At 53.2% G+C, this 21,229-nt stretch overlaps 9 protein-coding genes across 9 annotated transcripts; 3 read left to right on the top strand and 6 right to left on the bottom strand.

Moving 5' to 3' along the window:
• Positions 1-473: 473 nt before the first annotated feature.
• Z517_01286 (uncharacterized protein) lies at positions 474-1,217 on the top strand (the record flags this gene model as incomplete). The annotated part of the gene is made up of 1 exon (XM_013434247.1): positions 474-1,217. The coding sequence occupies one exon, from the start codon at positions 474-476 to the stop codon at positions 1,215-1,217; it is 744 nt and encodes a 247-aa protein (XP_013289701.1).
• Positions 1,218-1,639: 422 nt separating this feature from the next.
• On the bottom strand, positions 1,640-2,941 carry Z517_01285 (uncharacterized protein; the record flags this gene model as incomplete). The annotated part of the gene is made up of 1 exon (XM_013434246.1): positions 1,640-2,941. The coding sequence occupies one exon, from the start codon at positions 2,939-2,941 to the stop codon at positions 1,640-1,642; it is 1,302 nt and encodes a 433-aa protein (XP_013289700.1).
• An 870-nt stretch (positions 2,942-3,811) lies between these two features.
• Z517_01284 (uncharacterized protein) lies at positions 3,812-5,671 on the top strand (the record flags this gene model as incomplete). Its single annotated transcript, XM_013434245.1, has 1 exon — positions 3,812-5,671. One exon carries the CDS (start codon positions 3,812-3,814, stop codon positions 5,669-5,671), a length of 1,860 nt encoding a protein of 619 aa, XP_013289699.1.
• A 325-nt stretch (positions 5,672-5,996) lies between these two features.
• Z517_01283 (uncharacterized protein) lies at positions 5,997-6,752 on the bottom strand (the record flags this gene model as incomplete). The annotated part of the gene is made up of 2 exons (XM_013434244.1): positions 5,997-6,431; positions 6,582-6,752. The coding sequence occupies 2 exons, from the start codon at positions 6,750-6,752 to the stop codon at positions 5,997-5,999; spliced, it is 606 nt and encodes a 201-aa protein (XP_013289698.1).
• Positions 6,753-8,266: 1,514 nt separating this feature from the next.
• On the top strand, positions 8,267-10,186 carry Z517_01282 (uncharacterized protein; the record flags this gene model as incomplete). The annotated part of the gene is made up of 2 exons (XM_013434243.1): positions 8,267-9,470; positions 9,534-10,186. 2 exons carry the CDS (start codon positions 8,267-8,269, stop codon positions 10,184-10,186), a joined length of 1,857 nt encoding a protein of 618 aa, XP_013289697.1.
• A 670-nt stretch (positions 10,187-10,856) lies between these two features.
• Z517_01281 (uncharacterized protein) lies at positions 10,857-11,984 on the bottom strand (the record flags this gene model as incomplete). Its single annotated transcript, XM_013434242.1, has 4 exons — positions 10,857-10,994; positions 11,055-11,545; positions 11,603-11,715; positions 11,818-11,984. The coding sequence occupies 4 exons, from the start codon at positions 11,982-11,984 to the stop codon at positions 10,857-10,859; spliced, it is 909 nt and encodes a 302-aa protein (XP_013289696.1).
• Positions 11,985-12,978: 994 nt separating this feature from the next.
• On the bottom strand, positions 12,979-14,439 carry Z517_01280 (uncharacterized protein; the record flags this gene model as incomplete). Its single annotated transcript, XM_013434241.1, has 1 exon — positions 12,979-14,439. The coding sequence occupies one exon, from the start codon at positions 14,437-14,439 to the stop codon at positions 12,979-12,981; it is 1,461 nt and encodes a 486-aa protein (XP_013289695.1).
• A 1,909-nt stretch (positions 14,440-16,348) lies between these two features.
• Z517_01279 (uncharacterized protein) lies at positions 16,349-17,641 on the bottom strand (the record flags this gene model as incomplete). Its single annotated transcript, XM_013434240.1, has 1 exon — positions 16,349-17,641. One exon carries the CDS (start codon positions 17,639-17,641, stop codon positions 16,349-16,351), a length of 1,293 nt encoding a protein of 430 aa, XP_013289694.1.
• Positions 17,642-18,541: 900 nt separating this feature from the next.
• On the bottom strand, positions 18,542-20,098 carry Z517_01278 (uncharacterized protein; the record flags this gene model as incomplete). The annotated part of the gene is made up of 3 exons (XM_013434239.1): positions 18,542-19,753; positions 19,805-19,870; positions 19,922-20,098. The coding sequence occupies 3 exons, from the start codon at positions 20,096-20,098 to the stop codon at positions 18,542-18,544; spliced, it is 1,455 nt and encodes a 484-aa protein (XP_013289693.1).
• Positions 20,099-21,229: the final 1,131 nt, after the last annotated feature.

The raw sequence follows: 21,229 nt of genomic DNA, 5'->3' as shown, positions 1-21,229 counted from the left end.
GGTGGCGTTGAAGATCCGAAGAACGCCACAGCCAAAACCGAGTCGACACGATATTCGGGGATGGGAACTGTACACCATGAGGAGGAGATAGACTTGTACAAGGAAAGTGTGAGAGACATTTTTGCGAAACTCATGTTTCGAGCCATCATGGCTATTGTATCGCCATCATGACCGCGACGTGTTTTGTTGTGACTTTGATATCCACCAAGACTGAGGAAAGAAAAGAGGCGTTGGGATTGGTGTCTTCGGCTACCCCAAATGAGTAATGACGAGTTCCTTAACGGGATGCATGACTCGAACAAGAACAATCCAGGCGGCCAAGGCAGGCAAGGCAGGCAATCACTTCCGAAGTCCATCCCATTTCAGGCCGCCAACCAACACCATCTACATCCATCTCAACCCTCCACCGTCCGCTCCTTTTACCACTACACTGTAAATTCCCAATCTACCCTGGAAAAGTCGTATAGAAAATCATGTCTCTGACCGTCCACCACCTGCACATCTCGCAGTCCGAGCGCATCGTCTGGCTATGCGAGGAACTCGGCATCGCGTACACGCTCAAGACGTACACGCGGGACCCGATCCTCGCACCCGCGGCGCTGGCAGCGCTGACACCCCAAAAGTCCGCGCCGGTGATGACGACGACGAACCGTGTCACGGGCAAAGAATTCAACATGGCCGAATCCGGGGCGATCGCGGCGTACATCGACGGGGTGTTTGGCAGCGGGGCGTTGTCGCTGGAGGCCGCGCACGAGAACTACGCCGATTTCTTGTTCTGGTTCCACTACGCCAACGCGACGCTGGGCGCGGCCTTCTTCCGCGTCATGAGCGCCGCGTGGCTCCAGCCCGACCCGGACAACGCCTTCGCCAAGTCCATCCCCGCCAACGTCCACAAGCACCTCGCCGCCGTCGAGGCCCGGCTCGCCACCACGGGCGCCTTCCTCGCCGGCGACCAGTTCACCCTCGCCGACATCATGACCGTCTGGACTCTCACCACCGGCCGCCAGTGGACCCCGACCGATCTGTCGTCCTACCCGGCCATCCTGGCCTATCTGCAGCGCATCGGGAGTAGGGAGGCGTACCAGCGGGCCATGGACAAGGCCGAGCCCGGCTTGGACTGGAGACAGGGTCTGACGGCGGCGGGACCCGAGCTGTTCCCGCCGTATAGACAGATGCTGGGACAGATGGGGATCGATATCGCCAAGTTGAAGATTTGAGTTTGCGGGCGGAATGGTGCGAGGGTGGGGGGAGGGGAGATAAAACTGTACCACTACCCACCATACATGTGACGTGGCAATCCCACAAGCAGACGGGACGAAGGCAACAGCACGCGGAAAGGGACTCGACGGGTAATTAACCCTAGATCGAGCAAAAAGTAAAGAGGAACAGTGAGGAGGATTCTCTGCTCACTCCCATCTATGATAGGTCATTCTACTCTAGCGCCCCATGGCATTGATACTCTTTCGGCCAGACTCGGCTGCCTCTGCTTCGTGTGTAATCATGGTTGATGTCAACGGACGAGCCGAATGCCTCAACAAAAGGTTGCATTTGCTGCAGTCATGGTGTTCCTGGAACTGAAAGAGTGTCCGCGGCTCCACCACTTCTTCACTGGAACCTGTTCTGCACGCGGAAACACACATCATGCCCCGAATATCGTCTTCAACAGGTGCTTCGAAGCCTCCTCCCGGCCTGGACTTTCAAGCATCCTATACACACGATTGCCACTCCTGTTACCCAGCCAGTTGCCGCGGTCATGAGGCACCTCGCCGTCCGAGTTCCGCCTGCGTCGGGCTCGTTTGTCGCCCACCGTCATGCCTCGAGTCCACTGGCCGGCAGTCTCGACTCGAATATCCTCGGGGCTGCGCGCGCTCGCTTTCCACAATGGGTCGTCGTGCGTCAGCACGTACCAGATGCAAAGCGGATCGTGTAGCGCCAGTGCAGCGCCTTCGCCCTCATGGCCGATGTGCAGCCGCTCCATCTTGTCGAGCATGGGTGTCATGAACGCCGTCATCCACGCCGCAAGAGGTGAACCCGCCTCGAGATGAGGCTTGGCAAACGCGTTGAACTCGCCACGGCTCAGCATATGGTATTCCGTAATGTCCAGGCTCATGAGTGTGAGCTTCAGCTGTTTGGACAGCCGCGGAGGGTATTGGGGGAGGTGGAAACTGCGTTCGCCCTCTGTGGCGACGGGCATGGTGCTCGCTGGGATGGGCGATGACAGTGCATACACCCTGGCGGCAGCGTAGGGGTCGGCATAGACGTTGAATTCCGATACAGGCGTGACATTGCCGATGCCATCAACTGTGCCACCCATGGTGATGACTTCTTTACATCTCAAAAAGGTCTCTGGGTCTTCTGCCGCGGCCAGGGCAAAGTTCGTGAGCGGGCCGATAGCGATCAAGGTGATAGTATCCGGCTCATTTTCCCGTAGGAGGCGGAGAATTTCCTTATGCGCAGGCTCGAGGGAAGGGATGAATGCATTGGTGTCTTCCTTGAGATCGACTTCGGGCTTGGCCTTCTCGGTGATGAAACTGTCTGGTGGAGGTTGCTCGAACAGCCTATTCCAACTCTCCTCGGGTGAGAAATGCGGATGGCTGGTATGCGTCCCGGCCAATCCGTCAGTCCCATGAAAATAGTCGGCGCTCTCGATGCGGTCTTGTAAGGGTTCGTCGGCGCCAATGGCCACGATCGGCTTGAATTTGGTGAGACCGTCGAATCCCACTGGTTTGCCCTGCTGCTCACGCCATGCGATTTCCTTCTCCAGGATGTGGAAAATGGCCACGACATTTCGTAGACAGGAGCGCACGTCGACGTTGCCAAAGGTGATCGAGATCAGTAGCACTTCGAGGTCGTCGGCGCTGGCGGCGAGGGCAAGCAAGATGGCCAAGACGTCGTCGACGCCCGGGTCGGTGTCGATGATGATGCGATTTTTGGGCGCCATGATGTTGTATTTGTGTGGTAGAGCCTCACGTCAGACGCCGTCACACTGGGAGGGGGATCTGCTTGCTGATGTGGATTGGATAAGGCTGGCCTAGTGACAGTGAGGGGCAAGTCGAGGTGTGATAGAGAAAGGCAGAGGTGAGCCAACGGTCTAGTGCACGCCTAGTTACTCGCTGTGGCCACGGGCAAACGATGTCGTCTGCGCCCAGAATATATTTTGTGAGATGGTGGTGTCTTTCTTACTCGTTGGTGGGATGAATCAGAGACGCAGCGATGCAACCCTGAACCTCTTTCGGCCATTTCCGGTTAACGCCGCTTCGGCCCACCTGCCTTGTTTTGCTTGTTACGACGTACCCTTGTTCTCGTCTCAAGTCTCCCACAGTCTCTCTCTATTGTTCTTGTCGAGGACTCTATCTCATCCTTCGTTTCACTCACAACAAAGTCGACTTTGTATTAGTAGTGCTGAATGATGCATCTTTCGTGCACAACTCGGCTCTTATTCGTGCCGATGTCGCTGAGCTGTGGCTTAGCACTAGTTTCACTCGTCAAAGGGATGAGGCGTTCAGCTCGAGATCCAGATGCGTCCATTGGCTAGCCCTTGCCTTGGTCAAAGGCACCATTTGATGCCGCCCACGGCCAAGGAAACCGTCGCTCGACGTCGCCCATTTGGATTGTTGTCCCCGGCGACATCGTGAAATGGTGCAAAGAGGCGTCGTCTTGGCTTTCCTACCAAATTCTGCCTTGCAGCCGCATTCCTAGGCTTCCCATGATAATTTATTGAGGCCGGATAACACCATGTTGTTCTTTTGGAATCAAGGCTGTAGGAGGGTGGACCGAATCATCTCTTCATCCGTCCCTCGAAGTCTTCAGCATGGCACCTAAACAGACTGGAAAACGGAGGACTCCGTATCTCTCAATCCTCACCACTTTTGGGAGTGCTATTTGTTTGATACTGATTGGAATAAACACCATCTGTGGCGAGCCAGATCCCGAGGATTCCCTTCGTCGTCAATTTGCCACAGGTTCCAACCTGCAGATCCAAGCATGGACCGCTATACTAGGGTTGATAGTGTCAGGGCTCTCTTTCAGCCTCCTGGCCTCGGTCCAACATCTCTATGACTGTGTCTGCTCCAGGTTGGCAACTGCCAAAGGCTCAAGAGGTCTTCCTTATGCAAAGTACCTGAATACCCTCCCTCACGCTCCGGTTCTTCTGGGTATCAGGCGAGGCTTTGCATGGTATGTGATGACTTTTTGGTTGGCCTCGGCCATGATAGCTCTGTGGACGATCGGCTACAAGTTCAGCATCATTCAAGTCGAGGGCCAAGTACGCGAACAGATTTCCGAAGACCTCATATCATTGAGAATTCCTCCCGCTCATTGTCTCGACGAGGGCACCGGCGTAAGCGAGTGGTTTGACGACAGAGTTTCATATCAGCCTCTGGTACCTGGAGAAGACTTTGTGTACCAAGACCCCGTGGAGATCTTGACGAACAAAGCTTTCATCCATCGACTCTCAGGAGACCCAGAAGAAGACGCAGATCGTATGGGTACGGGGCGAATTATCATGGTCGGATCAGCCACGTGTGCAAGCACCCTCTTCAATGGGGCAGATTCCGGTATACTGTACACCTCTGAGAACGTCCTGGTCGCTGAAGTGGTCGACAGCGTGATTGAACCAGGTCGTAATTTCACCATCCATGACATATATTGGCAAACCTTGGAGCCGGACGTGATAAACAACGTTCAGTTCAAGATACAGTCTCCGGGGGCAATCACAATTCGTCGAGCTGGACTTGTCGTCGGCCAGGGAGCAGATCCAGATCTGCTCGGAACTGCTTCCATTGAACAAGAACAAGAAATTCGTGTTTACCGACATCGGTTCATCGTTGCGCGTCGCGTGGTCAACGGAACTTGCCAGAATATCTTGCCGGATCAAACGGGATATCTGGTGGATGGCCGCGTCTCAAAAGATCCGCCCTCTGGGCCACAGCGACTGGTTGAAACCTACTACGAGGACGGGACAAGTTATTCGGTCGGACCCATTCTCCAGACGGGCTGCTTCAGTGGATCGTTATCATTCCAGAGCTCTTATGTGAACAGAAAGATCAAGTCTATCATTGTGCGGGCAAACATGGCAGTCTGGGGAACAGATATCGAAACAATACGTCAAGATCAGTCTCGCCAGGTTGAGTCTCTAGGCCACAATTTCTATCGATCAGACCGCATCACTGGAATCAAGCGGCTCTCCAGTAAAGATCCGACGAGATACCCTCTGTTCGAGGGAACTAGGCTGATTGCAGGTCGCGGTGGCTATGTCCAGGCGGCCTGTGTAGAAATTGGTTTGGGGGCTGTCTTCATCATTATCGGTCTGGTACGGTGGTACATTGGCCCACCTGAGTTGACGTCGTGGGCAGGACAGCACGTGTCGGTATTCTGCAACACAATTCTCTCCCCAAGCGGTGGTGTTGGGGGGGAAGTGCAAGACTGTAGGCCTGGTGGACCTTTGCATCTGGCATCCGACACAACTCACAACAGTGGCTCTTCGTCTGCCACGACACCTCTTGCTCAGGACGGACTTTCGCTCTCGCTCATCAACGACCTCCGGAACGCTTGCTCCACAGGCTATGAGCCAGCGCCTATCAAAGGTGTTGGCACGACATGGAATTTGATTTTGGACAAAGAGACTACAGACCAAGGACACGACAGATTCTTCTTTACCAAGGCAGAATGAGCTATCCTTGAAAAGAACATGGCTCCTCCCTGCCTATGATTATTTTTTTCACTGCCTGTTCCGAAGATAATATGGGGGAGTGGAGCGGTCGACACAGATCCTTTCTGAACCTTGTTCCCGCTCCTTCAACATCTGCAGAGGGAGGGAGATGGATGAGTTCCGGGTTCCGGGTTCAGCGTTCCAGACTTAATGCTCCGAGAAACTGAGGTTGATATCTCGGCCAGGAAGAAAGCCTCCTTCACGGCTTTTTCCAATACATTGTAAGCACAGAGACCAACCAGCAAGACACGGCAAATGCCAATGCAATGCTGGTGAGAATCACCTCCTACATCAAAATCAGTTCGATTAGCTTGGATTCTGACCCGCTGTCGCACAACCCTCCAGATTGGGGGTCACTACCCACCTTGACATCTTTTCTAGTCATGGTGTACGAGTTGAAAATCTGGCACAAGAGACCGATGAGAAACAAGGTGATGCTGAGGTTGAGCAGCATCACGGGCATCTGCCACGCCAGGACCTGGAATCGGCGCGGTTGCGAACTTCCCGGATCTTGTGGGTTGTTCCCCAGCAACCCCGCCAGTTCGTCGAGGCCTTCGTCGCTGGTCGTCAAGCGATAGACGGCGATGCTCTGCGCGGTCGCGATGAAGATGGACGTCAAGACCAGGATGAGGCCCCCGAACCAGATCCCCAGGACATAGGGGATCAAGTTGACCGTCTGCCATCCGATGGCACTGGCAAATGCACTGGTGACGAGTGCGCTCTAGTTTTTGGGGGGTGTGTTTAGATGCTGCCCATATTCGAAGGCCCTTTATTAAGGATGAGGTACGTGCTCGACGATTTTCATGCCCAAGAGGTCCTGAACTGACCGTATAGGGAATACAGAGTGTACGAGAGGTACATTTGTACGTACCGTCAACCCCACGTAATTCAGCTCCGCCAGCTTCGACTCTCTCCAATTTCGGGTGAGTTGTCGTCGGTCGTCGTCTTTTGCCGCCGTCACGAGCTTCTGGATCGGGTCCAGAGTCATGTTCTTCTGCCATGGGAGGATCCACGGCAGACACATGCCGCCAGACCGTGTCATTTTGGATGATTTGCCCAAAAAGAAAGGGATAGGATGGAGGGAGGCAGGGAGGGAGGACTCTCTTTTCCAACGAGACGACGGCTTAATCCATGGTGGCGGCTTGGTGGTTGGTTGGTATATGAATGAATGTATTTGGACCTGCGAGATTGAATCACCCAAGAATGGAAAAAGAGAAAAGGAGCTCTGGAACCAAATTGGGAGAAATCAGCGCAGGGGGAGGGCATCATGCATGTTTGTATGTACCTACCAACCAACCAGCCAACCAACCAACCAGCCAACCAACCAACCATAGGTCCTACGTCTCTCGTAACTTGTTTGTCTGCTAAGCGAAATGGCTTTCAGGCCGTCCTGTTAACGACCACCACCCAACACCGCTACTGCATACATACCCTGTCTACCCTGCCGTGCCGTGCTGCGCTGTGCCGTCCCGCATCTGCATGGCGCTTTTCAGCCTCCGCCTCAGCCTCAGCCTCATCGCTGAGAAATTGCACTCGTGAGTGACCTACAGTAGTCTTAGTTTGCCCGTCACATCCCACACTGTATCTAGGAAAGAGGAGAGTGACACAAGTCCTCGTATTCAACTTGCCCGGGGCCCAGGATGTCTAACAATAGCCTCGAAAATCTGCACGCGTTCAAAGTCCGCTCGCCGCCAACTACTACTACTCAACAGCATCACGCATCACGCATCACCGCAGCGACGGGGTGTGTAGAGACCCTGCAGGTGTGTTTTCTTTTCCTCGTATTCTCGTAGAAATCAAGACCCATTGTCCCTGTCCCTGTCCCTGTCCTTGACCTTGACCATGTCCATGGACCCAATGGAATCTCTCTGATAGAGGTACGGGGTACCGAGTATTTGTAGCTGGGTCGGTTCCTAATTATACCTCCTCCACTAATACTCGCTCCTCGCTCCTCTGTACTCGTTCCTAGCCTGGCCCGCCAGTGCCATTCGTTCAATGTGTGGCCCGCCCCCCCGTGTCGTCTAAGACACTCAAGACATGGCAAGATGGATGAGTGAGTGAGTCTTCAGCCTTGTGACAGAGCAGACAGACATAATCACACACACACGCTCGCTCAACACATGCGGGGGAAATACCTACCTACCTCATGCCCAGTACTACGCAGCAGTGCCTAATAGTAGATAGAGCCAACTAGCCGACACACGCACCGCCACAGCACAAAAGACAAGGCTACAACATACAAAGCACGAGTTACCGGGAAACTACTGAGCCGAGCGGGGAGGTTTCTTTCCAGGCTGCACACCTATACCTACACCCATACCCATCTTATACCCGCTTGTTTCAACGTGGCCGAGGAGAAAAACACAGCGTGATGACTTGATTTCCGTCCAGCCTTACGGCTCACCAACCCAAATCAAGGCTCTCGAGAATCTCTAGGCTGCTATTCTACCATTCTGCGACTTTATCAATTTCTAGTTCTTGGTCGAATTCGAATCCCGAGATTCTCTGTGAAAGATTTGTCTTGTCAGCATACATTGGCTGGTGGCCTGGAGGATGATGTCTCTCCTCTCCGCCCTGGGCTGGGCCCCGCAGGTCTTGTGCGTCACCCTCGTCGGAGCCGCTGTGGGCGTGAAAGCGATCCGGACCGTGGCCCCGGACGTGCTGTACACTCGGATCGGGCCATTCCTGCAAAGGCTGGCGCAGAGCCGAGCCCTCGTCCCCGTCAGATGGATCTACACGGGCGTCCAGGTCGCGGCATATCTCGTGGTGACCGCGTACCGGAACATCATCCATCCCGTCGTCAAATGGCCGGCGCGCATACTCCTGTTCCCGCTACGGTGGCTGTTCGAAGCGTTTCAGACCACGGCGCTCATTGTGGTCGGAAACATCCTGAACCTGGTCCCGACCAAGTGGGTGTGCGCGGTCGGCAATTGGCTGTTCGCAAGGAATGGCGTGTTTGAAAACCACAGGTTTGGCGTCTGCCTTGCCCATTCGCTCTTCCCGTGCGTCAACAATGGTCCGGCAAAGGCCCTGTTCAGCTTGTCGGACCACATCGCCCGTGCGGCCGAGGTGGCTCGCAGAGACGACGTGAAGCGATCCATTTTGGAACGGTACGCAAACGCCGGGTTGAGCGGGGCGGATTGTTCCACCAGGAGCAGGGATCGCGTTTGTCAGCGTATCGAACAAGCCAGGCGTGCCCTTCTCGACGCCAACGCAGATTTGCGAGCACTGTTGACATTAGCGACGCCTGATTTGAGGACGACTTATCTCCGAGGACGTGCGCAGACGAAGAGGAAGGCCAACAGCCCGTGGCGGGTCCAGAAGCGAAGTCTGAGAACAAAGACGTTTCGGATGCCAGGCCTAATCGCATTGATGCTCCACTACACCAGACTTGTAAAGAGCAACACGGGGGACAGGTGTAGAATTTTCCTCATCTCAACATCCATTGGGGCCTTGGGCTCTTTCGGAGTCGATGGTGCGGAAACCAGTAACCCGGACGAGTCGATATATTCAGAAGGCATAAAAGAGTTGCTGAGCAAGAACATCTTTCGACACTGGATCATCGATATTCCTGACCGAGCAACCGCATGGCACCTGCACCGGGGCGAAGGCAGTGCTCAGATCAGCATCGAGAGCGCGACCTCTGCTGGGGAACTGAACACAACTGCAGCGGGAGTACAGCTAACAGACGAGCAGCTGGCAGTCGCGGGTCATACGTTTGTCAGTAACGAATACATCGACAAAGTGATGGCACTTGAGCGTAAGTTTCACCCGGGTGAGAGGAAGCAAAGTCGAGAGGCGACAGGCTAACATACTGAAGAAGAAAGACGACGTCTCGCCGGAGATGATGCAGAGGTGTATGAGATTTTCTTCAACAACTGTCAAACTCTCTGGACCAAGGGAATGCTGGACCTGCTGATGTGCAAATGTGCCGAGACCGATCGTGAAAGAGACCGTCTATTGTCCATTGAAGAGGCCATGTCGGATAGGGATTGGCACACCTCGGTCGCCGAACTTGGGATGTCCGTCCTCATAGCCCTAGGGAGACGCGGCTATCTTCCAATGGGGCTATGGGTGCGCTGGGTGTCGAATCTCGTGTGCGTCCTTCAAGAGCTCAACTACTATGCTTTTGGACCGGCACTGTATGGACTTGACCTGACGTTCGGCTCAAATCGCCTGAAAAGCTTCTCTCTCCTTGCCATGCTCATCCTCCACCCGATATTCGTTTACAAGTACCACGGCACTCTCACGCCGAGTCCGTTTGAATGGGCCGATCTGGGAGTCGGGATCATCGCGAGGTTCTGGGTCCGTTCGATCCGAAAGAGAACCCTACGACAGACACCGGTTCAGCCTCCTGGAGAGACATGTTGGTCCGGGTACTTTTCTCAGTTGTACGAGAAGAGTGAAAATGGCGAGATTGAAGGGGCGGAATTGGATCACGCTGTGATGGAATTTTTGAGGTCAGACTATCCGTGAAATATTAGAGGACGATGTCTTGATGGGAAACAAGTTTATCCGGATTAGAGCCGACCTTGGCAAAGCCGCTAGAGGTTTTAGCGCGCAAGACTTCCAGATCAGGTTAGCACCATCAATAATAGTATGTCATGCTCCAGGATAGTAAAGAGTACAAGGACCCGAGACTCTTCACGTTCAGACACCCACGGGAGCCCTTCGAGACATGTCCCTGGTCAAGGCCACAGAAAGAAACAGTGTCAAGAGGAGATCTAGTTGCTTGGCTTTTAGATGATGGCTTTTCTCTCTAAATTGGTCCATCCCGGACAGAGCTTTAGTCCAGAACGCAGGCAGCATGCTAAACTATTGTCCCAACCTACGTTCTATCTCTGAGAACGCATCCGCTTATGCAAAGTTAAATATCACACGTATTTGCTTCATCATGGCTTCGGGCCCTCGAAGACGCGCACCGAATTGCTCTCGGCGCGGCACAGATCGAGACAGCCGACTGATGAGACGAGTCGTCCCCGAAACACACTGCTGTGGATCGTAGCTGTCTGCTTCCGCCTGAGTGGCCCTCGTCGTTTTCCTGCGTGGTCTCATTCCACATTTTTATATCATCGACGCGTGGGTCGAGTACGGTGTGTTCCTTCTCCTCTTCCCCCAAAGTACGCTGCATCAATTACCCACATACTCAGTAGACTTTCTTCTTCTCGTCCACGCTCAATTGGCCGGGTCCCATGTTCACCAGTAGCAACAAACCGCCCATGATCGACAGGATCTGGAAAAAGTCGTACTTGGCAAAGTCTTTGTGTGGGTGGTTCTTGTGAAGCTGCAGATGGACATTGTCAGCACAGGGCATCAATAGCGAAGGGGCATCAATTCCACTCACCGTCCAGAAGTTGTTGACAAGCACATTGAACACGCTGAGAAGCACCACCAGGATGACAGCGCTGAGCTTCGCCTTGAAACCCACCACGACCATCACACAAGCCACAAATCCAATCATACTGACCAGGACTCTCCCGACACTCCATTCACCGGCAAAAACGAACCCAATGAAGAGGAAAATCAGCAGCACTCGGCCACCGAGCTGAATGTACATCTTCTTGTCCTTCTCATCAATTGTAGGCAGACCTGCAAATACCCTCTTTTTCACGAAGCTGTCCCCGAGCACCATGAGGAGACCGCCAATCACGGACAAGTTGCGAAGGAAGAAATTGAGATCGAAGATGAGGCCGTAGCCCAGGGCTTGAACAACCACGACCGACAACAGACCGCCCACGGCATACTCGCCATAGCGGCGCATGATGACCAGCGTGGAGCAGACCGACATGGTAATGACATTGAAGATGAGGAAAAGATGGGTGATTCCCCAGGGAACTAGGGAGGTGTGGTCAGCATCTGCAGTTATTGGACTCATCTCGACGGTTCACCCACTGTGTCTGAAATCTCTTAGATATGTGAGCTGGTCGCCCCACTGGGTCACGATTCTGACCGCATCCTCGAGGAATGTCACGACGATAAGAAATCTACCGATGGCGGGCAGGTATCTGTGTATGATTGGACCGAGTAAGCATCCAAACTGGTCTTTGAGAAGACGCCCCCGCGTAGCTTTGCAGCCGCAGTGAAGGGTGATGGGTATAGATGCTCACGGTTTCAAAGGCTCGCCCATCGTGTTCAGCCAGTCTTCAATTTTGCTCGTCTGTTCTCGAATCTGGTCGAGGGGACTGGGATCGTTGGTGGCATTGTCGCTCCGTTGGGAGCCAAATTGGTTGTTCAGGCCCAGATTGTAGCCCGCGGTGCCTCGTATCTGCGCCATGGTGACGCTGGGTAGGAAGTAAATGTTGGCACTTTCTTGTTTCTTGGTTTGAGGTGAGGGAGGTCTCGATCGCAGTCAGGAATGGGTCCGGCCGAGAAGTGTGTGAGGACGGGTGGGATAGTTAGCAAGAGAAGTAGGTGTGCGTGTGCGCGTGTGTCTGTGTCTGTTTCAAGTGGTAGTAATTGCTCAGAATTTCCCGCACAGGGAAATGAAATTATATGGACCCGTGGCAAGCAAACAAGCTGCGTGTCAATCTGCAACCCAGTTTGGGACTTCGTTGGAGGCAAGGCACAGCACAGGGACAAAATACTGCCTCTGAGTATTCTTAACACGCTGGCTACTTAGTCGTGGTGGGAGGTTGTGCTATTCTCAACCCACAACCCGGCCAATCACACTCTATGCAACCCCTGAATTTTGGTTCTGACTAAGTCCACAATCGCCTGCACAATCCCCTTTCCTCCCTCATGCGAGGTACAGCGACTGCGCCTTTCTCGTCCCTCGCAGCTCTACAAGTCAGCTACGGATTGTGTCTTCTGGAATAACAGCCGCTGTCTGGTTACAGTCGCTTCAAGATGACTTGCATATCATGTACACAAGTCCACAGTGATTCTATCTTGGGGATCATCCTGATGGCGCAATGGCTTTCTCCCATTCTTCCCCATGGAACATAAGGTTTCTCCCTTTCCCATACGAATAAATTGGACCTCGTGGGATCCCCATTCTGGTATTTGATGATTTGATCTCTGCTTTTGCTGAAGGCCATGGTGGGGCCGTATGAATATCCATGCCCATACTAATGCTCCGTAAAATGATGCTCCACGCCGGACAAGTTCTGAGAATCGAAAGAGACAAAAGTAGACAGAAAGAAAATCACACAAACAAACAACACGCTCTGCCTCTCAAATGGACATGCACTATTGGCAACAAAGTCCGCCGCATCCACTCCGGGACGCGTCGGAGTGAGTGTCTCCTCCAAAGCCTGCATCATCTTAGATCAAGCCTCCCATTCAGCGTCTCTGAACGTCGGATCTGTCGCCGGCTCAATGGACTGAAATCGGTTCAGGTTCTCCACGCGAGGTTTGATTCCATTCGTTTGAGTGCCGTTGATGATGGGGTGGCTGGCTGCCACGGTTCTGGCAACCGAAGAACTGGCCTCACTGCTTGTATCATTTATATCCTTTTTGGCCTTTTTCTTGCCTTTCTTGCTGGTCACCGATTCCCATTTCTCGTCTTGTACAAGCTCTTTTGCCCATTTGTCTTGCTCCTCCTGGTTGACTTCGTCAGCCCAACTTGGCCGGCTCCCTAGGACAGGTCTGGCGGCTTTCTCGCGATCTGATGCTCCGAGAGCGCGAGTCTTGCCTTTGCCAACATCTTCTTTGACTGCAGAGACATTTGCTGTCTCGTGAACAGCATTGGTTACATTGGAAAGCGGTTCTGAAGTGACAGACCCATTCACAGTAACAGTTGGTATTTCTGGTTTGTCAAAAGTGTCGAGAAGAGGCGCGGCTTCAGTGGTTTGGGGCAACTTCTCCGAAGCTGGCTTTCCAGTCTGCCACGCATTTTGCTTCGCAGTGAATGAATTCGCTTTGGTCTGGTTCGAGCTTCCTTCGGCAATTCTGGCAGTCCGCAACTGTGCTTGTTTCTTTTGCTCGTGCATGCGGTCCGACTCCTCTCTCAAAGCCTTCTGCTCCGCAGCCTTTGCTTGTCGTTGTCTTTGCTTTTTGGTCAAGGCAGGCTGGAAAGCGGTTTTGGAGGAGCCCGCTGCCGTTTTGGGACCGTCATTCTTGACATCTGTTAGTCTCAAAACTCCAGGCTTGGCTGCAGGGGCCTCTAGCATGTCCGACACATCACCAGCGCGGGAGGTGGGCGCGGTCGACACAGGGCCAGTAGAGGGAGATCCGATCGGGGAGAGGTCATCGTCTGCATCGCGACCGGTGGTTGAAGACGTTTCGGTGGAAAGCCCTGAAGCCTCGAGGCCATTTTGCTTCCCGTGCGCTGACTTTGCAGCCGCTCGTCTCTCTTTCTTGTTCGCCCCCTGCGATGCGACAGGCTGCAGGTTCGTCCCAGCCTGGGCTTTGGCGAGCTGTTGAGCGAATTCTTTGTTGCTCAGCTCGTCCTCCTCGTCTCGTGGCAGAGTCACTCGTTGACCCTCAGCAGTTTGAGCAACCACCTTATCCTCAATCGGGGCGGAGATGAGCTTCCTCCTCTTGTTGGCCTTGCCTTCAGTAGCACTAGTCGGGGTAGAAGTGCCACTGTTGCTAGTCTCCAGTCGACTGGCATGTGTCCGCTTCGACTTCTGTCTTTTGGCAGGAGGTCTTTCCAACTCTTGATGCGGTTGTGGTGCTCGTGTGAACGCCTGGCCGGTGAGTTTGTTGAACAGGTCTGGGTTATAGTATCGGGTGAGAGCCGCGGTCAACGCAAGCAGGGCGACCCAGGAAGCGGCGGTAGACCACATCTTGGGAGGTGCCAGAGTGAAGGTGGTGACGATGATGCGTCTGAGTAACGGACAGCGAAAAACCAGATAATATTGTTATATTTGACAGTATCCTCCTCCTTCTCTCGCAGAGGCCCGAAAAGAGAGTTTAAAGATCCCTTACACGGCAGAAGTGGTGGTAGTCGTAGGCGGCGTGGCGAAGCAAGGGATGGAGTGTGTGGGTGATTTCGAACCGGAAAGCCAAGTAGGTTGTTGCCAAACTCAACAAACGTGAATCAAGGTGGGGAGTGAAAGAAAGTCGTTTGTAGCTGTGAAGGGAAGAGGGGTGCTAGGGAAAGCTAGAAAGCAGTTGTCTTTGCTGCGGACGGGAGCAGATGACTAGAACACGGTGTTGAAATGTCTCAGGAGAGTGGACAGCGTTGAGGGTCGAAATGCAGCGAAATTTAGAACAAGACCCAAAGATCCGGGGTCAAGGCGGCTCTCTGTCAATGGCTCAGACTCAGATTGAACCACGGCCACCTGCGGGAAGGATCACAACTTGGCGAGGCTTTGAGGAACCCAAGAAGCGTTGACTTGTTTTGCCGCGTAATGAATGACAGTGGTCTGGAGGCGCGAGTGATCGAGGGCGATGGACGGTTTGCGCGAAGGGTGGAGAAGAGTTCTGGCAATGGTGGACTGACTGTGGCCGCGGTTGGTCGAAGGTTACACGGAGGAGAGAATCCGGTATGATGCAGGTGGGCAAGCGACCTACCAAGTACAAGGCAGTGGGTGCTGGAATAGCGTGCGCAGGGGTAATCTCGTGGTGTTATACGAGGGTGAAGGGCTGGGGACAGGCGGGAAGACAGGTGACACGGGGGGTGGCCGTGAAGAAGAATGTCACTGATTCAGGAGAGCAGAGTTAGAGAAAGGGAAAAATGTGTTTTTGGGTGGGTGTTGCGATGTCGCAGTTGTAGCGAGGCTTTTGGTTTCTTGGATGTCTTGAGGGTAATCCTGCCAATGCCTGCCGGTGCCTTCTTACTCCCAGACTGCGCAAACTGCGCCCAGCGAATCTCTCGTCACTCACTAGTCTATGGCAATCCTTTTCTTCCCTTTGATGTTTTTGTTGTCACCCAGGCGGATGAATGAACCGCCATCCACTTCCTGACATCCATCTGACCCTGATCCTCCTGAGATACAGTGCCCTGGAAACTTCACCCTCAAAGTCCCTACCCCTTCGAAGTCGCCTTTAATTTGAGCCTTGCCTGTTTCCCTTACAGATGATTTTCCTCAAGGGAGCTACCAACCAGCCTCGTTCTCCACCGCCATACCCGCTCGAGTGTTGGGTCTTGCTCAATTGCCCAATCATTGCACAATAACCTGCAGCAAAATGGTGCCATCCCAGCTCCATTCTCCAGATCGCATAACGGGCCCAGCGCCATGCCTGGCACACGCCTGGGCTCGTTTAACTTGGACCCTGTTAATGCAGACAAGATGATCCCTGCACCACCTGGTCCAAGAATCCACGAGAACCAGCATTCTTACCCAACCACATGCCTGTTCCTTGCGTTGGTGAGGCTCAAGTAACAAGAATAATATTTCTTTGGTTACACAGTGCTTCAGGTAGCCCCTGGAACGTGAGAATGCCGCAAAAGAAAAACATACAAAACAAAAAGAAATGCATCGCCATCGCGCTCCCAAAAGTCATTCAATCCCTGCCCTGCACCATGATCGTAAACACCTTCGTCTAGCAGACCGCCTCAGTCTGTCGTGAAAAAAAAAACGTCAACTGTAAACTTTCAATGCTCATCTGCACATGTTGGCACAGATCCATCCATGGCAGGCCAGTTTTTCGAGAACAATTTTGCTCCATATTGACCCAGTGTGCAACAAGGAGTAGTAGCCACCTCTGGCTATTGGAATCAGGCAAACTGAATTGCCTACTTTCTTTCTCTTACCATTCCATCGGCTGGTTCGACGGGACGACATAATGAAACTGCCATGAATCCCTTCTCTTGGGAATAAACAAGTCTCCTGCAATCCGTGACACCGGATACACCACTGGTGGTGGTTTGATGACTGGATCTGATAGATGCTTGATCCGTGCTGGGCTGTCATTTTCACTGTGCATTTGGTAGTGATCGATTTCTCGGTTGACACTTTGTGTCTCGCTGCTGCTAAACCCTTCATCTTCATCTTCGGCATCACTAGGATATACCGAGTATTGCATGTCGACTTGTTCGAAGGACCGGGTTTTGGCCATTGATGGCGTTGGTTCCGCCTGTTTTCGGGGCCTGCCGATGACGCATAATGGAAAGCGTATTTCGGGTTCCGCAGCAGGTCTTCTGCGTGCTTCCATGACAGCAGCACTGGGAGGAGGAAGTAACATCCAAGCCGCTTCGGCCCTGGTAGCCGGCAGTTGAGATACCACCGGAGGATGTAGATCGTTCACTTCGGGATGCCTCGCCCGATAGTAGTCATATCGTTCACTCTCATTTGTGGGAGCACGCTTTCGTCTATACACTGACGGTTCTCCGCCCTCGTCTTGCTCATCGGCATCCTCGTGATGCATTCCCGAGGTCGCCCGATTCCACATTCTCGTAACTTTCTCTGTAAACCCCGCCAGGATCTCATCCTCTCGTTCATATCTCTTCCAATTCCATTTTGGCGGATGTAAAGTTGTGCGTAGAGAGTCTTTGAGATTCTCCATTGCACTAGACAGCCTTCTTTCTCGCGGTGGTCTCTCCTGAGCCGAAGCAGACTTGTCGCAACTCGTGTCCACGTCCTCAATCTCGTCTGTAGTTAGAGATGTTCTCGTTGACAACTCAGCGGCCGAGTCTGTGAGAGGACTTGAAAGCCTTGTAGACGACTTTGCCGCCTCCAAACTCAGTGCAAGTGTCCCTGCGGGTGGGGGCTTAGTGTCGCTTCTGGGCGATTCTGTGTACACTTTCTTCTGCAATTTCTGCAGAAGCGTATCTTTCTTCCACCCTCTGGGTGGTCCAGGGCCCAGCATCAACTCTTCTGCCCAGGCTTCATTTGTCTGAAAAGGACCAGGCTGCGTGACCACGCCTGGCTGAGTGACCACAATTTCCGCCTTGGATTGTGCTTGCTCTTTCGCTTCCCTCCTCCTTTTCCGCCTGTGTTTGTAACCGAGCCACGGTGAGCAAGAGACATAGTAGAAGACGGCAGACTGGACTCCGCGAAGGAACCAATTGCCCGGTTCGGCGGTGTATGGAGCGGGCGCCATGGTCAGCGTTGAGTGTACAGAGCACCCGTTGGACTGAGGTGTTGCGGTCGTTTTCGCCAACCCATTGTACCGTTTGCAGCGACTGCAAACAGCAAAAAGGATGGTGGCGACAAGAGGGGTGATCTGAGCTGGAATCAGAGGTGTACGGCAAGTGCAAAGGGAACCATGAAAGAATGCCACATTGGGTTTTTCCAGCCAAATCACCCCTCGATCTGCAGACACAGTGACGACGTGGTGGAGGTTGTGGTCCTGGCTGTGAGTTTCATAGGCCAATGGAGCCCCGGAAGGAAGCCAATGAGATGGTGACAACAGAATAAAGGGTCAAAATTAGCGCACGTGACAAAGTTTCCTACAAGCCTGAATACCCGTCGCCTGCTATGATGGGACCATGTGATCCACCGCGTGTGACTAAGCATCTAGGTGCAGCAGCCACCCAGCAGCCAGGGTGGCAGCCGTATTGGTGCCACCGGTGCGCGTCTTTATGCTTTGCTGATTTACACTTCCCAACCTCGACATACAGTCTGGTACCCAATCTTTCGCACCTCAACATACTGCCTCGGTCTTAGTGGTACTATATTCTAGCGACCAAGAAAGATATTTTTCCCCCAGGCGCGCAATAATGTCCGAGCGAATTGGAATGTAGAAGCTAATACCTTTTTTTCCTTTCGATTCGACGGGTCTCGTGTCTGTCCTGGCAACTGAACTCGAGCCTGTTGTGAGGAAAAGTTCTTCCAACAGCTCATGATCCCCGAAAAAAGATGAGGATAGTACAGGTAAAATTGCTCAACGAATATAGGAACCCCCATCTATGACTCAACTCCCTGGCTATGCAATAGAAAGTCCAACCAATGCTCTTCACACAACTATGAAACTCCGGCCACTGACCTCTCAATCAATCCATCAACTCAACTTCTGAAACTCCGAATCAAAGTCCGACCCTGCCTGTCCAGGCTCTGCCCATATATCATGCTCCTCCGTCAACGTGGCTAGACCCGGATGGTAAGCTTCAGGCTGGTAAGTCAATTCGAGTTGCGGCGCAGACTCATAGGCAATTGACCTTGGGATTTCATGGGCCGGCTCAGCACCGTCGTCGTAATAGACGATCTGATACCCAGGATCCAGTTGTCCCAGCCGAGGGTCGAGAATGTCGTGCTGGACCGATACCGCCATAGACTGAGGCGCAGGGTAAGTCGTCAGCAGCTCGTGGTGTTCGGCATGCGGCAGCCCCACCAAGCCCATCGGCGGCTGGTATGGAGGGAAAGGATCCTCCAACCTTCGGTAGGCGATGTCGGAGACTTGCTCGTACGGTCCAACAGAAGTTGTCGCCTGGTAATAGTCGCCAACCATGCCATTCGAGCCAACCATGATCTGAGCCGGTCTGTATGGATTGGTCATTTCGTACCCGGACAAGTGATGCTGTGCTGGGATCATGCGGTGGTAAACAGCAGGCCTGTCGTCGAATGGCGTCGAGGATGCACTTCTGCTGTCAAAGCGCCTGACACTGCGACTGCGCTTGGAGCTCTTGATGGAACCTTCCCAGTCAGGATCACTGTCACTGACATCGTCCTCATTCCTTGTCCTCTTCCCTGTCTTGTTTGGTGCGAACTTGTAGTTGGGGTGAGCTGCGGCATGGTTGTCGCGTTCGATGTTGGCATATCGCTCGTACAGATCTCTCACTTCCTTGGGTTCCAGCGGCCAACTTGCCCCCGTCACCTGCGAGACCACCTGGTGGTTGTTCTCCTTGCAAAATTGCTTCACTCGCTCTGCGTACGCAGATCGATACAACATGAAGGAGTTCATCGGTCTGGAAACGTATCCCTTTTTCCTCTCCACTTCTGCCAATCGTTCTTCGACTGGTCGGTTGACCCACAGTGCCATATCCCGAACAGGAGTCTTATAGTCCCTTGTCAGAATGCTGAGTGGTTGATCGATGGCAGGTCCTCCCTTTTTGCCAGCTTTCTTTTTCGGATTCTTGCGCGACTTTGGGGAGAGCGAGGGACGTGGAGATTCGGTATCTCCTGTGCTCGATGGAGTTCCGAGAGTGCGACCACTGCGTGTCAGGATGCCAATGTTTTGAGGAGGTGTGTGACATGGAACGGATCTGGCGATAGGCTGTCTTGGTCAGCACGTCTTGCCGGCGTCTTGCGGCAGGATCCAACTTACCTGCTGTGGTGTATAGTAAACGGGAGTTGGCGCTGTATGATACAGAGAAGGGTCGCCATAAGGGTCCTGCAAGAGGTAAGCGTCTCACTGGTCATGACTGGAGGATGAAGGACTGACATATGTCTGTTGGGAGCCCATTTCTGGCACAATTGATGCTGGGGGCATTGGTGGCGTGAAAGGCTCCGGCTTTACGACAACCGTTGCGCTGGGCCGGTTATCGTCGCCTTGGCTGTAATGGCCGTCGATTGAATGTGGAGGCGATGGCGGACGTCCGGTGACAGCGTCTTGGGCCATGATGTCGGTAAGCTCTTCCAATTCGAGGTGAGTGTATGTGAGACGGTGGAGGTCAGTGCGACGTTGTCCGTCTTGTCGCAACAACGAGGTGATGAGGCAAAGAGGCAACGAGCTGGTTCGTCGATGGAAAGGGATGCTGTGGCAATATGACAGAGAGTCCTTCTGCTTGTGACTTTGGTGGTCTCCTGACCGCTTTCGGAACGTCACTTCGTTGTCTGAGCCCGTGTTCCAGATGTTATATCCAGCTGACAGAACTGCTCGACGCAGGTTCCAAGCCTCGTCAGATTTGCTTATCTGTCGCTCTCCGTCAGAAGGCAAAGCCGCACAATGGAGATGGCGCTTTATCCCACTGCTGTTGCTTTGATGGCAAAGACAATTGCTGAAAGATCTCCGTTGTTCCTGATGAGACTATGTTGCGGTTGCAGATGGTTCTTTATCAATTGTTGCAGCAACCCGTCCGCTTGAACGGGAAGAGGGCCAGAAAGTTTGTCGTGTTCAAAGAGTAAGATCGGTATGGTGCAGTACGGTTGGAGTCTGATACTTGCGGTGAGTAGGTTGGCAGCCTTGCCAGACTGATTTTGATGACGCCAGAAGCAGCTGGCTTTGTCTCAATTACCCGCGAGGAGATGGATAGCAATCTCAAGACCGAGACACTGGCGACCTGCCGATTGAGAAGCTTTGTTGATGCAAGAAAAAAAAAAAAAACAAGAGGAGAAAGACTCTGAGAAGGGAACATATCAATCAACTGCAAGAGTCTCGACCACTTTGCTTTAGAGTGCGACGATGGTCGCTTTCAGCTGCATTGGCCGCATCCGGACTCATGGTAACAAGTCGCTTTCTCCCACCGGTTTCTTTTTGTTTTCGGATCGATGAAAGCAAAAGGAGAGGAGAGGAGATGGAAAGCAGCTAACTCCACAAGCTGCCCTCCTCCACGCAACCAGGGTCAGGAGTTGTGAGCGGTGAAAAGAGGCGCCAGGTTCTTGGAGCTCTTCCTAGAGTCCTGGAGTCTCGCCTTGACGCGCATCCGGTCCCTGCAGCATCCTGAGAGGTTCGGGAATTGCCGCTGAACAGGCAAGTCCAGCTAACGACCCTGTTGAGAGCCTTATATTGACTTGGACAACCTCCATTGGA

The sequence above is a fragment of the Fonsecaea pedrosoi genome (genome assembly GCF_000835455.1).
Source record: "Fonsecaea pedrosoi CBS 271.37 unplaced genomic scaffold supercont1.1, whole genome shotgun sequence".
Taxonomy (NCBI): Eukaryota; Fungi; Ascomycota; class Eurotiomycetes; order Chaetothyriales; family Herpotrichiellaceae; genus Fonsecaea; species Fonsecaea pedrosoi.
This window is presented reverse-complemented; position numbering and strand designations above follow the sequence as displayed.